The sequence below is a fragment of the Cotesia glomerata genome, linkage group LG3 (assembly GCF_020080835.1).
Source record: "Cotesia glomerata isolate CgM1 linkage group LG3, MPM_Cglom_v2.3, whole genome shotgun sequence".
Taxonomy (NCBI): Eukaryota; Metazoa; Arthropoda; class Insecta; order Hymenoptera; family Braconidae; genus Cotesia; species Cotesia glomerata.
The window spans coordinates 29017036-29030098 of NC_058160.1; the positions used below are offsets into that span (position 1 = coordinate 29017036).

The following is a 13063-nucleotide window of genomic DNA, read 5'->3' on the forward strand; positions in this document are numbered from 1 at the left end:
AAATGTCCATTTATTCACTTTTCCTAAAATTTAAATATCCATTTTTTCAATTGTTCATAAAATCATATGTTCATTAAATGACTATTCCATTTATTCAATTGTACATTTGTATTTTTAACCATTTTTACTGATGTCTTTTTATATTATTATCCATTTTCATAAATGTCTATTTAAGAAAATGTCCATTAATTCATTTGTTCACTTGAATTCTTTACCAAATACTTTTATTTCCATTTGGAGATATTTTCAAAAATAGGGATTTCATTTTTTTAAGTTGGCCATAAGTGCAGTTGTACATCTATAATTATTTTCTTTTTTATTAATGTCCATTTATATTAATGTCTAATTTTACTTAAGTACTTTTATTATTATTTCCAAAAAATCAAATGTCCATTTTTAGAAATTTCCATATCCATTTATTTAAATGTCCAAAAATACACATTTCCAATTATACAAAAGTAACACGAACAGGGATAAATTAATGTCACGCATAGTATCTCATGAAGTAATTTTGCTATTAATAACAAAATATAAAAGATGAAATTTATTAAACAATAGAATTTCGTATCGCAGAATTAGTATAAGTTGACTGTATCTCGCTTTCCGGGCAAGTTTGAGTAAGAGTGCGCATGCACAGTAGTCACTGGACGTGCATTGTTATAAAAAATTAATTATCTCTAAATCTATAAGAGATATTGAAAAACTATCGTAATAAAAAATGTTCGTTATTTAATAATGAAGACTTCTGTAAAAAAAAAAAATCATCTTTAAAGTCTCTATTGCCAAAGTCATTTTAAACAATTTAATTGTTAATAAGTTTTGAGTGCATAAACTTACAAAAAAATCACTTGCAGATTCGTAATCTACGCATCAAAAAACATAAAGAACACTCATTAACCCTCATAAGATGCAAATTGCAAATCACATCCCTATACAGCGAGTGGACTAATAGGAGTATAGCTAGGACCTGCTGCGAGTCGGACTTAGAAAATTCTAGTGAAGAACCAGAATAGTATTCGAGCTCAGACTTATCACCTCCCCTGATAGCCATCTTAACTTAAACTTTTATTCAATCTACTGCCGAAATTTGTAGCCAACTTGATGAAAAAAGTTGCAAACCAAACGTTTTTACTTAAGTTGTCTACAAGTTACAGTGCAATTTGACGTCAAGACTTGCAGTACAAGTATTTTATTCAAGTTGTAGTAAAATTGTAGTACAATTTAACTAAAAGTTCGGTGTTAACTTGTATTCAAATTGGGGCTGTAGATTGCATTCAATTTGTTTACAACTATTGTACTATAAAAATTTACGGCAAACTTGATGTCAAGTTAACTGTAACTGCTGAAATGCAACTACTTTTAATCAAAGCGTGGCTATCAGGGTCGTTTCTAATTTTTTGTAAAGTCTTTTGAATACATACTTCAATTCGGTTAACTCAATTCCGTTCAATTATTTATTTAATTTATATTCACTTAATATTATTTTCCTCATCCTACAAGTTCCCGTTGATAAAGTTAAGTATTTCAATATTCCCGGGCGAATCAAGGACCACGTCGGTAACTTTAAATTTAAATAAAGATTTCTATCGGTGTCCACCAGGAGGAGGACACAACGGTTCTGTCGCTTCTGTCGCATATATGCCCAGTGGGTATTTTTCGAAGAGTTTTTGTATGTCAGCTGATGGTACAACAGAAAAAAATTCAAATTTAAAAAATTTAAGCTGAGTAAACAATAATATAATAAACTAATTAAAATACTCATTAGAAGCTCACTCTGAACTTTAAACTGTTTCATTTTGAATTTAAAATAATTTTACTGGGAAATTTGCTTTGCGCAAATTCCCAAAAGTAATTAATTGACTAAGACAAGGGTTGAGAAATGTAGAAATTACTGTACAATAATTTATTAGAAAAATACCCACAGGGCATATGCGACAGACCCAAAAAAATACGATATTTTTTATTTTATCAATAAATAATTATTTTTAAAATGAGCTACCGAAATTTTACTAAAAGTACTAGCATAAAAATTGAGTGAAAATAATCAAAATTAATTTAGCAAAATTAAATTATCAAATATTTGATAATTTTAAGAATATTTTTAACAAATAAATATTGCAAAAAAAATTGACATGTCACTTGGAAATGCCTCAAAATTTTTATAATAATTCATCATAAAAAATTATTTTTCATCTTGTTAATCTATTGATTATAAATTACAATTAAAAAATTCCTATAGATAAATAGAACTTATCTTAAATAATATTTGGTAGTTAAAAAAAGGAATAGTAAGTCTTGTATAAAATTATAAATATTTATTGAACATCATCTTTATAATTAAATTACAAGTAAAAGGTATTTAATATAAGAAATAATAAATTGATTAACAAACAAGTCGGTAGGAAATATAACGACCAGCAGTTTCCGATGGCCGAATAATTTTAACGACTTGTCCTCTCTTAAGACCAAAGTATCTAGCAACAGGATCACCCGCTTGGATTCTCATCAGTTGGTTTTCTTTCAGCTTGTAACGACTCAACAATTCTTCTTTCTCTTCAGGAGTCAGGACAATGTGTTCAGGAACCAACTCGTGCTCAGTTATATTTATAAGAAGTTCTGATTCTAAAAATTGCTCTAAAATGTATTTCGGAGCCATGTCACTTAGTGACTGTTTAGCAGAAGGGGTCATTCCTGACTGAACAACAATAATCGCTCTGAAATAATAAAATTAATTTAATAATTTACTATGAATTGATATGACGTTAAAGTTAGCAGTCACTTAATAATTTTTTAATTTTTTTTAACAAACAAATTTTGTCCGAAAAATAATTATTTAAAAATTGCATTTTTAATCTTTTAAAATTTCTACATGTCAATTTTTTTTTCATTTTTTTTGCCAAAACATTTGTTAAAAAAATGATTAAAATTTAATAAATATCTGCTAAATTAATTTTCATTAAATTAAATCAAAGTACCTGTGGATCTTTTCTTCCTGCATACGTTGACAGTAAGTTTTTATGGTCTTGATCCCAATCTTCGGTTCATCGGGAAAGAAAACAAACAACTGATCAGTAGGATCATCGTTGTGCGCTACCAAGACAATCAAATCACTTCTTGCGGGTCTTTTTTCACTGGGCTTGTCACCGAACTGATCCTTAAACTGCTCTAGTGTTTGATCCAACTCATCTTGAGTTACCAAATAACCTCGATCGTGACAAAGTTGCATTATTGTCTTTCTAATTCTCCATAATTTGTAAGTTTCTGCCTCGTCATCCATTTCTGCAATAATAAAACATTAAATAAATATTTACTTTTTTTTTTTTTTTATTATAATACTAAAATTAATTACTTTTATTGAAAAAATTATTACAAAAAAATTTCATTTGTAAAAAAATTAAAAATCACATTAAAATTAGCAGTAACTTTACAATTTTTTAATTTTATTCAACAAAAAAATTTCTTCCAAAAAATTATTTAAAAAAAATTGTATTTCTTATTTTTTTTAATTTCTACATGTCAATTTTTTTTTGCACTAATATATTTCTTAAAAAAATTATGAAAATTAATTTAGCATATATTTAATAATTTTAAAAATTTTATAACAAATAAATTATGGCAAAAAAAATTGACAAAGAAATTAAAAAAAAATAAAAAATTCAATTTTTGAAAAATAATTTTCTGGAACAAATTTTTTTGATAAATAAAATTTAAAAATTGTTGACTGCTAACTTTAATGTCATAAAAAAATTCTAATAATTATTAAATATCTGCTACGTTAATTTTTATAAATTAAAAAAATTTACGGTCCAGGTTTTCAATCCAGGATAAAAGTATTATTATTGTGAGTATATTTATATATATAAAATATATAGATATATTTTATCATTGGATAAAATTTTATCCTGGATTGAAAAAATGGCTCTAAGTGGAATTTTTAATAAATATTTTTTTGTGCCAATTTAATAAATAAAAAAAAATAAAAAATGTCGGCTAACTTTAGTATTATTAATCTACTTACTTTTCAATAAATATTTTTGTTTATATTCGCGAAATTAATTGCAAACACGCTAGTACTACGGCTTCTATCTTGTATTTGTCTATTATTATAGGTTAAGTACGTATTTAACTAATCTCACATCACATCTCACACTAGTGGCGCCACAATTTGGACTTATTTTCATGAATATCAAACATTAAATGAAAACTCGACACAAGTAACTTGAAAATAATAATAATAATGGTGATGATAATAAAAAAATATAAAAAACTGAAGAAATTACTACTAAGACGTCTATATACAGTCAGGTAACGTCAAGTAACACAGTAACGAGTTGTAGGAGTGATTGGGCCTACATATACGAAAATATACAGTAGATATAATAGTTAAACTGTTATAATTTAATAGACACTGACATATATAATAATAATAATAGTAAAGACAGTGATTCGATAATTAAATGACAGCAGAATGTATTGTGTGTTGTTATTTAAATAAATAAAATTATAAAATCAGCTGTCATTAATCATGAAAGTGGTTGTTATTTTTGTATGACATTATTGTCTTATTTTTGTTATTGTTGTTCTGGAAGGAGCGATAGAAATAACTCCAAACACACATTTAAGGGGAAATTTCACAACCAGTGAGATCACCGTCAAGGTTAACAAACAAGAAAAGTGTTCTTTAATGGTGCAATAAAAAAAAAACGAGAGAGTTGAATATTAAAAAAATAAAACAATTATTTTGTGAGCAGTCCAAGTCTTCTGGTATTGTCTTGGAGATTCTTAAATGCGATGGAGGATTATAAATTTCTGTTCAAAGTTGTGCTCGTTGGGAATGCTGGTGTTGGAAAGACTTGTTTAGTTCGTCGATTTACTCAGGTAATTTTAATTATTACATTAGTATTAATATTTATTAAAATATTAAATATATTTTTTATTTTTAGGGATTATTTCCTCCTGGACAAGGAGCTACTATTGGAGTAGATTTTATGATTAAGACTGTCGAAGTAGAGAATGAGAAAGTCAAGGTAATTCAACCTTGATTCCGATTATAATTAATATGCATATAAATTATTTAATGCTTGATTTACTGGAGAAAGTGTTGAATAACTCAAAAATATATATTGTATATTTATGATGCTAAAATTAGCCGACGTTCAACAATTTTTTATTTTTTTTTTCATCAATTAAATTATACGTAAAAAAATACTTGAAAAAAATTACACAGATAATTTTTCAAATTTTTAACTTGTCAGATTTTTCTTTCAATATTTTTATAACAATTTTTTCAATAAAATAAATAATAAAAATTTTCAGATGTCGGCTAATTTAATTTTCATTGTATATTTATATACTGTAAACAAAATGCTGATAAAATATTTATTGATAATTTTAGTTGCAAATTTGGGATACTGCAGGTCAAGAACGTTTCAGGTCTATAACTCAAAGTTATTATAGATCTGCTCATGCACTTATTCTTGTGTATGACATCTCTTGTCAGCCTACATTTGATTGTTTACCTGACTGGTTAAGAGAAATTGAAGAGTATGCGAGTAATAAAGTATTGAGGATACTCGTTGGTAAGTAAAAAAATTTTTTTTTTAATATTTACTCCAAAAATCAGTATTAGCTAAATTTAATATTACTAATTAAATTTAGGTAATAAAATTGACCGCGAAGACAGAGAAATTCCAACTCACGTAGGTGAAGACTTTGCTCAAAGGCATGGGATGTATTTTTTGGAGACCTCTGCCAAAGAAGCTGAGAATGTCGAGAGATTATTTATGGAAATAGCTGCTGAGCTTATGGAGGTAATGTCTCAATAAAATTATTCAGTCTGTAATAGTAAACTAGCAACCTTGTAGCCACTATATAACAAGGTGACTTGTAAACTAAAAAAAATTAAAATGCTTTATTAAATAATGACTTTTGTTAAATTGCACTGGATTTTCTTAAATATTGACATTTTTAAAAATATAAGCTCATCCCGAAGTTACACTCATCAAGAGCTTTCATTTGAATACCCACATGCATTTTGATATATTTTTCATATATACATATATATATAATATATATAAATATATGAAAAATTAATGTGGGTACTCAAATGAAAGGTCTCGATGAGTGTAATGTCGGGGTGAGCTTATATCTTTAAAAATATTGATAGTTCACGAGATACAAAGTCATTTCTTAATTATTTTTGTTAAATTGCACTGTACTTTCTTAACTATTGACGTTTTTAAAGATATAAGCTCATCCCGATGTTGCACTCATCAAGAGCTTTCATTTGAGTACCCACATGCATTTTTGATATATTTTTCATATATACATATATGTAATATATATAAATATATGAAAAATTGATGTGGGTACTCAAATGAAAGGTCTTGATGAGTGTAACATTGGGATGAGTTTATATTTTTAAAAATGTCAATATTTCATAAGATAATAGGTCGTTTCTTGATTATGTTAAATTGCCTTGTACTTTTTTAACTATTGACGTTTTTGAAGATATAAGCTCATCCCGATGTTATACTCATCAAGAGCTTTCATTTGAGTACCCACATGTATTTTGGTATATTTTTCATATATATATGAAAAATTGATGTGGGTACTCAAATGAAAGGTCTTGATGAGTGTAACATCGGGATGAGCTTATATCTTTAAAAATGTCAATAGTTCACAAGATACAAGGTCATTTCTTGATTATCTATCTAAATAATGATGGTGTTTTTTAAATTTATAATTACAGCAAGCACGAAGTAAAGAATTACCGAGATACGAGACAAATGCTACTTCAATAAACGGGAAAACAACATCAATTGGTGACAGTGGTAACTGTACATGTAGTCGATTATCTTAATTAGTAAAAATATAACTATTAAAATTATATATAATATTTAAACGAAGGGTGAGAAATTATTTTTCATTTTGTAATACTGAAGATTTTATTTCTTCGGGTACTTAAATAATTCCGACTCTTCGGTTAATTTGACCAACAAATAATACAAGTGATATGATTTTCAAGCTCAATGGTAATTTTTTCATATTTAGAATTTTAGTCAATGGTATAGAAACTAATAAACATAAATATGGAGGCGTAGTCTTGTGTCCTAGTAAATGTAAAATATAATTAATTTTTTATATTGAGTAGATATATACATTTACCTCCAAAAATCATACTCCATTGAGAAAATAAAGACTTTATTGTTTTTTTGCTATTTTGACCGACTAACTTGAAAAATAATAACACGTGCAATATCTTGTATTTTTAGTTATCTACTTCCGTTTGTCGATTGCAAGCGCTGAATCTAGATAACGAGTATCTAGTTCAAATTAACGACCAATGATACTCATTTATTAATTATTTAATACTTAAATTTAATTTTTATTTATTGTGTTGAATTGGTAATCGGAAAAAATAGACCTGGAAAAAATTTTTAAGTTATGAAAAATTCATATTATTTCATTAAAATTATTATAAAATAAAAATTATAATAAAAATAAGAAAAATAATTTAATAAATTCATTATTTATTATATTATATTTAATAAATTTAATAATAAATTTAACAATTATGAAATTATAATTATAATAAAAATAAGAACAATAATTTAATAAATTTATAATTTTTATTTTATAATAATTTTAATAAAATATGAATTTTTCATCATTTAAAAATTTTTCGAACTTTAAAATCTTTCATTTTTTAGAATAATCGTTTCATTTTTTGTTAAAAAAAAAATATTATTATTATAATTTTTATTATATAATAATTTTAATGAAATAATATAAATTTTTCAAAACTTAAAAATTTTTTTCGGGTCTATTTTTTCTGAGATTCGTTAAATTAGTAGCCGCTTTTATTATCCCACTTATTATATAAACTCAATTGGTTCTGTTAATTCGAGGCTAAATCGAAAGATAATTTATTTCAGAAAAATATTTATTTTATGTATAATATTGATTCAATATAAAACGAATTTATAATGAAAAATTAAAATATTTGGGACTGTAGCGACCATTAAGATATTTTTAGCAATTAAAAAAATAATCGCTTCACAAATATATGTATAGAAAGTAATAATTTGTTATGTTTAAATCGTTTATTGTTGTTTTATCAGTTATGAGGCAGTATTTACGTTGAATTGTACAATTACTGTAAGATAATTTATATGTATGCATTTTTTTTTAATATTTAAACGAACAGACAAACAAAAAAAAATATTAATATATAATTGAAAATAAGTACTAAGATACTCTAGTCTTTTGTTGGGGATATAATTTATAGTAATTAAAATTATAAATCAAACGTGCGTCTATCACAGCTGGTGCTGCTTCGTCCATCAATTTATAATTATTTATTTATTATAAATTATAATTAATAATAATAATGCAAAATAATTGTTCGCGCTTTGCTACATTATTTTATACATAAATAAATGATAAATAAAAATGCCTTCATGTTGTAAAGTTGAATCAGTAATTGTAGTTGGTATAAATTAATTACTAGCAATTTATTTAAAAGAAAAAAATTATTTCCATCCGTGCATTTATTCCGGTATTTATTTATTTATTATATATTACATGTTTAATTACTTAAATCGATGAATTAATTGGTGCTAGTTAAATAGCTGCAATACAAACATTTTAATTGTGACTGGAATATAATTTAATCTCAGACATATCAATTCATCGAATAAAAATAAAAAATGTTGTTTACTGTAATTTCCATGTAACTTATCAAATTTTTACAATTAAAAAATTACATAATAAATATTCGCTAAATTATCAATTATAAGTACTGTAACGTGTCTTTTTTTTATTATACATATATATTAAATAGTAAATAGAAAAAATTGTTTGGTAACAATGAAGAAAAAATAATTATACAATAATTGATAAATGTTATTGTTTTACTTATTTACCTGAAGTCAATATTGTATTAATTAAAATTTTTAAGCAATTAATTAAGCAATTTATATTCTTTATTTAAACTTTGTACTCTTTTTCGTATCCTGAAAATTAATTAATTGAACAATTAGTTTATTTATTTATCAACTCTTTAATAATTATTAATTAAAAAATAAATTTACGCTGATATTGATGACTCTGAAGAGTGTTCAGTGCAATTAGCCACGTCGCAAGATCCATAAGAAGCCTCCTTGCGGCTATCAGTACTTCTCAGAGTGGCATCTGTTCGAGAACCCTTGGAAAAGTAATTCTGATATTTTGAGCAAACTGGACAGTCATCCAAGTCGTGAAATTGCTGGATTGGAGTGCAATCAAGAATTGAATCTTTACAAGGATAAGAGATTGTCTGCTTAATGTTTCTTCGCAATGATCTTTGGTAACAGTCATTTACGTGAGTTTCACTCTGTGTAGCTGATGGACATGCTACTAATTCATTAACTCTATATTCTTGATGTCTACATGCGCATCTGAAATATTATTCAATTAATTAATAACTAGCAACCTTTAAAGAATGACTATTGTTAAATTGCACTGTAATATCTTAACTATTGACATTTTTGAAGATATAAGCTCATCCCGATGTTACACTCATTAAGAGCTTTCATTTGAGTACCCACATGCATTTTTGATATATTTTTCATATATACATATATATATATATATAAATATATATATATATATAGCATATATATATATATATATATATATATATATATATATATATATATATATATATATATATATATATATATATATAAATATATGAAAAATTGATGTAGGTACTCAAATGAAAGGTCTCGATGTGTGTAATCTCGAGGTGAGCTTATATCTTTAGAAATGTCAATATTTCACAAGATATTTGTTAAATTGCACTGTACTTTCGTAAATATTGACGTTTTTAAAGATATAAGCTCATCCCGATGTTACACTCATCGAGAGCTTTCATTTGAGTACCCACCTGCATTTTGACATATTTTTTATATATACATATATATAAATATATAAAATATATGAAAAATTGATGTGGGTACTCAAATGAAAGGTCTCGATGAGTGTAACATCAGGATGAGCTTATATCTTTAAAAATATCAATATTTCACAAGATATTTCTTAAATTTAACTGTATTTTCTTAACTATTGACATTTTTAAAGATATAAGCTCATTCCGATGTTACACTCATCAAGAGCTTTCATTTGAGTACCCACATGCATTTTGACATATTTTTTATATATACATATATATAAATATATAAAATATATGAAAAATTGATGTGGGTACTCAAATGAAAGCTCTTGATAAATGTAACACCAGGGTGAGCTTATATCTTTAAAAATGTCAATATTTCACAAGATATTTCTTAAATTTCATTGTACTTTCTTAGCTATTGAAATTTTTAAAGATATAAGCTCATCCTGACGTTACACTCATCAAGAGCTTTCATTTGAGTACCCACATGCATTTTCATATATTTTTCAAATATACATATATATAAATATATAAATATATGAAAAATTGATGTGGGTACTCAAATGAAAACTCTTGATGAGTGTAATACCAGGATGAGCTTATATCTTCAAAAACGTCAATATTTCACAAGATACAAGGTAATTTCTTAATTAGGTATCTAGAGAAAATAAAAAAATTTTTATTTACAGCTGCGTCGGTGATTTTATTCTTCCCTGAGTGTGACAAACTTTCTTCTGGCGAAGAATACCTTCAGTAGGTCGTTTTCGGTGAATACACGGTCTTCCCTGTGAAAATTAATTATTATTTTTTTTACAATTTCCAAGACAGTAAAATCAGTAAGTACTTTTGAATTTATTAATTTCGGATTGATAATATGATTCTTCGCAACATCTACTCCACAGATTCCTATTTCTTCTATCACTGTCCGCGTAGAAACTTCTATCTTAGGCGCTATAATTCCCTGGAAAAAAAATTCACTCCTATAAATTATAATAAAATTTATTAATAGTGATTAAAACTTGCAGGAAAAAATTTAGTCGGTTCCATGAGTAAGTCAACGTCAACACCAGACATTAATCCCCTGTAGCAAGGAGCTGGGTAAAGAAGATCAACCAGATTAGTTTCAAACGTCGCTAAAATGACTCCTTTGTCCTCTGAAGAGGGCCATTGGATCAGCTCAGCGTAAAAAAATTCCTTTTCTAGGCAACACTCGAGCTCCGTCAGTGTACCGACTTCAGTAAATATTTTTTTGAAGAGAAACTTTTCGTCAAGCACAAGCGGAAAACTTGGTGTGACTTTTCGAGATTCTATGTGAGAGTTAAGGCTGTTTATTTGCAACGCTACTGTTCCATTCGGACACAACCAAACACCTGGACAATTTATCTAAAATTTATATAATTAAATTAATTAAATTAATATTGAAAAAATTTTATTTCTTCTTTAGTAATTCAATATTTAATTTTAAATAACTTACAATGTGAAGATCAAAATAAATTTTGACACAAAATCCTTTACTTGTCATCTTTTAATTTTTTTATTAAATAAAATTAATAATTATTTTATTTTAAATTTAATTTTCTTCATTTTTAACTTTAAAAATACAAATTTATATTTATATTTATATTCATTAATGTAAATAAATAAATGATAGGTGAATTTTATTCTTTGTGCTTTATTTTTTAATAAGACTTGTATTAAATCTGTTGCCTGGATACCAAATGTCATAACACGTGCTTTCAGTGCAAAGAATAAATTGTCTGACGGATAATTGATTTATTCCACTTATATATTTTATATAATATAAATTAAATAAATAATTAAAAAATTTTAATAAAATAAATAGTTAAAATTTAAAAGAAGAAATATCAAATTTTTTTAAAAGTATTTCTGCGACATTTGTCCCAATTTTTATCTATTTCACGTATTCTCATTTCAATTTTAACGACGTCACTTTGTTTCAATGGAAAGTACAGTGTCGGATCCTCTGACCTCGGTACAAGTGGCTCTGAAAACCATCCGTACCTAAAAATTAAATTGACAGACATTACAAAATTTTTTTAGAACTTTATAAAAATAAAATAAATTTTATTAAAAATTTCCACATGTGAAAATTAAAAAAAATTATTAGTGGAAATTTTTAGAAGTATTTTTTTTATTGTAATTGAATTGTTATGAAATTAAAAAAAATTGACAGCTGTTAGCTAACATAAAATTAACCAATTTATTTATAATACTAAAGTTAGTCAACGTTTCTAATTTTTTTTAATTTATTAAATTAGAACAAAAAAATATTTATTTAAAATTGCACTTAAAGTTTTTCAAGTTTTTTACGAGTGAAAATTTTTTTATAATAATTTTTTGCAAAAAAAAAATGAAAATGAAATTAGCTGACATTTCAAAATTTTGAGAAATTTTTTATTGAAGAAATTTCAATTAAACAATTAAAAAAAAAATTCACATGTAAAATACTTGAAAAACTACAAGTGTAATTTTTTTAGTTGTAATTTAATTTAAAAAAAAAAATCAAAAATTTTTAGACGTCTGCTAACTTAATTTTCAATGATACTAAAGTTAGCAGTCGCTTGACCATTTTTTAATTTTTTTTTTATAAATAAAGTTGCTCCGAAAAATTATTTCTAAAAAATTGCATATTTTATTCTTTTAATTTTCTAAATGTCAATTTTTTTTTCTCATTTTCTTTGACATAATTTGTTTGTTGAAAAAATTCTTAAAATTATAAAATAACTGCTAAATTAATTTTCACATTTATTTTAATAAAACAATTTTTATTTTATCTGAATATACTCACTCCATATTAACAGTAGGAGGTTTGTATGAATAAATATCTTTTGGTAGCATCTCCGTACGTCTTTCAATAAATTTAATATATTCTTCTTTAACTTTTGAACTATCAACTTCAGAGGAGTCATATTTTGAATAAAATTTACCTGTAATAGGTTTTTCTTTTATCACTGGAACAAAATTCTCAAAAATTTTAACATTTTTATTGTCTTTGTTATATTTTTCAGTGTAAAAAAGTAATTTATTATAATCCATAATTTATAATCTTCTAAAGGTAGGTTTTTAATAAAATAAATAAAAAAATCAGAGTAATGTAAATTT

General features: G+C 25.2%; 4 protein-coding genes across 4 annotated transcripts; 1 reads left to right on the plus strand and 3 right to left on the minus strand.

The window, feature by feature from the left end:
• Nucleotides 1–2295: 2295 nt before the first annotated feature.
• LOC123260859 (DNA-directed RNA polymerases I, II, and III subunit RPABC1) lies at nucleotides 2296–4180 on the minus strand. The gene is made up of 3 exons (XM_044722194.1): nucleotides 4019–4180; nucleotides 2976–3279; nucleotides 2296–2714 (listed from the first exon to the last, which is right to left on the minus strand). Exons 2-3 carry the CDS (start codon nucleotides 3275–3277, stop codon nucleotides 2384–2386), a joined length of 633 nt encoding a protein of 210 aa, XP_044578129.1. The 5' UTR covers nucleotides 3278–3279; nucleotides 4019–4180; the 3' UTR covers nucleotides 2296–2383.
• An 86-nt stretch (nucleotides 4181–4266) lies between these two features.
• On the plus strand, nucleotides 4267–7243 carry LOC123260860 (ras-related protein Rab-30-like). The gene is made up of 5 exons (XM_044722195.1): nucleotides 4267–4878; nucleotides 4944–5027; nucleotides 5396–5579; nucleotides 5659–5810; nucleotides 6752–7243. Exons 1-5 carry the CDS (start codon nucleotides 4792–4794, stop codon nucleotides 6860–6862), a joined length of 618 nt encoding a protein of 205 aa, XP_044578130.1. The 5' UTR covers nucleotides 4267–4791; the 3' UTR covers nucleotides 6863–7243.
• Nucleotides 7244–8850: 1607 nt separating this feature from the next.
• LOC123260858 lies at nucleotides 8851–11463 on the minus strand. Its single transcript, XM_044722193.1, has 6 exons — nucleotides 11415–11463; nucleotides 10964–11323; nucleotides 10785–10901; nucleotides 10628–10725; nucleotides 9096–9440; nucleotides 8851–9017 (listed from the first exon to the last, which is right to left on the minus strand). The coding sequence occupies exons 1-6, from the start codon at nucleotides 11460–11462 to the stop codon at nucleotides 8966–8968; spliced, it is 1020 nt and encodes a 339-aa protein (XP_044578128.1). The 5' UTR covers nucleotide 11463; the 3' UTR covers nucleotides 8851–8965.
• Nucleotides 11464–11591: 128 nt separating this feature from the next.
• On the minus strand, nucleotides 11592–12997 carry LOC123260861. The gene is made up of 2 exons (XM_044722196.1): nucleotides 12750–12997; nucleotides 11592–11962 (listed from the first exon to the last, which is right to left on the minus strand). The coding sequence occupies exons 1-2, from the start codon at nucleotides 12995–12997 to the stop codon at nucleotides 11806–11808; spliced, it is 405 nt and encodes a 134-aa protein (XP_044578131.1). The 3' UTR covers nucleotides 11592–11805.
• Nucleotides 12998–13063: the final 66 nt, after the last annotated feature.

Coding starts and splice junctions, on each gene's coding strand:
- LOC123260859 (XM_044722194.1), bottom strand. CDS start 3,277: ATGGATGACGAGGCAGAAACTTACAAATTATGGAGAATTAGAAAGACA. Junction 2,715..2,975: donor CAGGAAGAAAAGATCCACAG/GTACTTTGATTT, acceptor TTATTATTTCAG/AGCGATTATTGTTGTTCAGT.
- LOC123260860 (XM_044722195.1), top strand. CDS start 4,792: ATGGAGGATTATAAATTTCTGTTCAAAGTTGTGCTCGTTGGGAATGCT. Junction 5,028..5,395: donor TAGAGAATGAGAAAGTCAAG/GTAATTCAACCT, acceptor TGATAATTTTAG/TTGCAAATTTGGGATACTGC. Junction 5,811..6,751: donor TAGCTGCTGAGCTTATGGAG/GTAATGTCTCAA, acceptor TTATAATTACAG/CAAGCACGAAGTAAAGAATT.
- LOC123260858 (XM_044722193.1), bottom strand. CDS start 11,462: ATGACAAGTAAAGGATTTTGTGTCAAAATTTATTTTGATCTTCACATT. Junction 9,441..10,627: donor ATAAAATCACCGACGCAGCT/GTAAATAAAAAT, acceptor ATAATATTTCAG/ATGCGCATGTAGACATCAAG. Junction 9,018..9,095: donor TCAGAGTCATCAATATCAGC/GTAAATTTATTT, acceptor ATTAATTTTCAG/GATACGAAAAAGAGTACAAA.
- LOC123260861 (XM_044722196.1), bottom strand. CDS start 12,997: ATGGATTATAATAAATTACTTTTTTACACTGAAAAATATAACAAAGAC. Junction 11,963..12,749: donor CCTCCTACTGTTAATATGGA/GTGAGTATATTC, acceptor TTTAATTTTTAG/GTACGGATGGTTTTCAGAGC.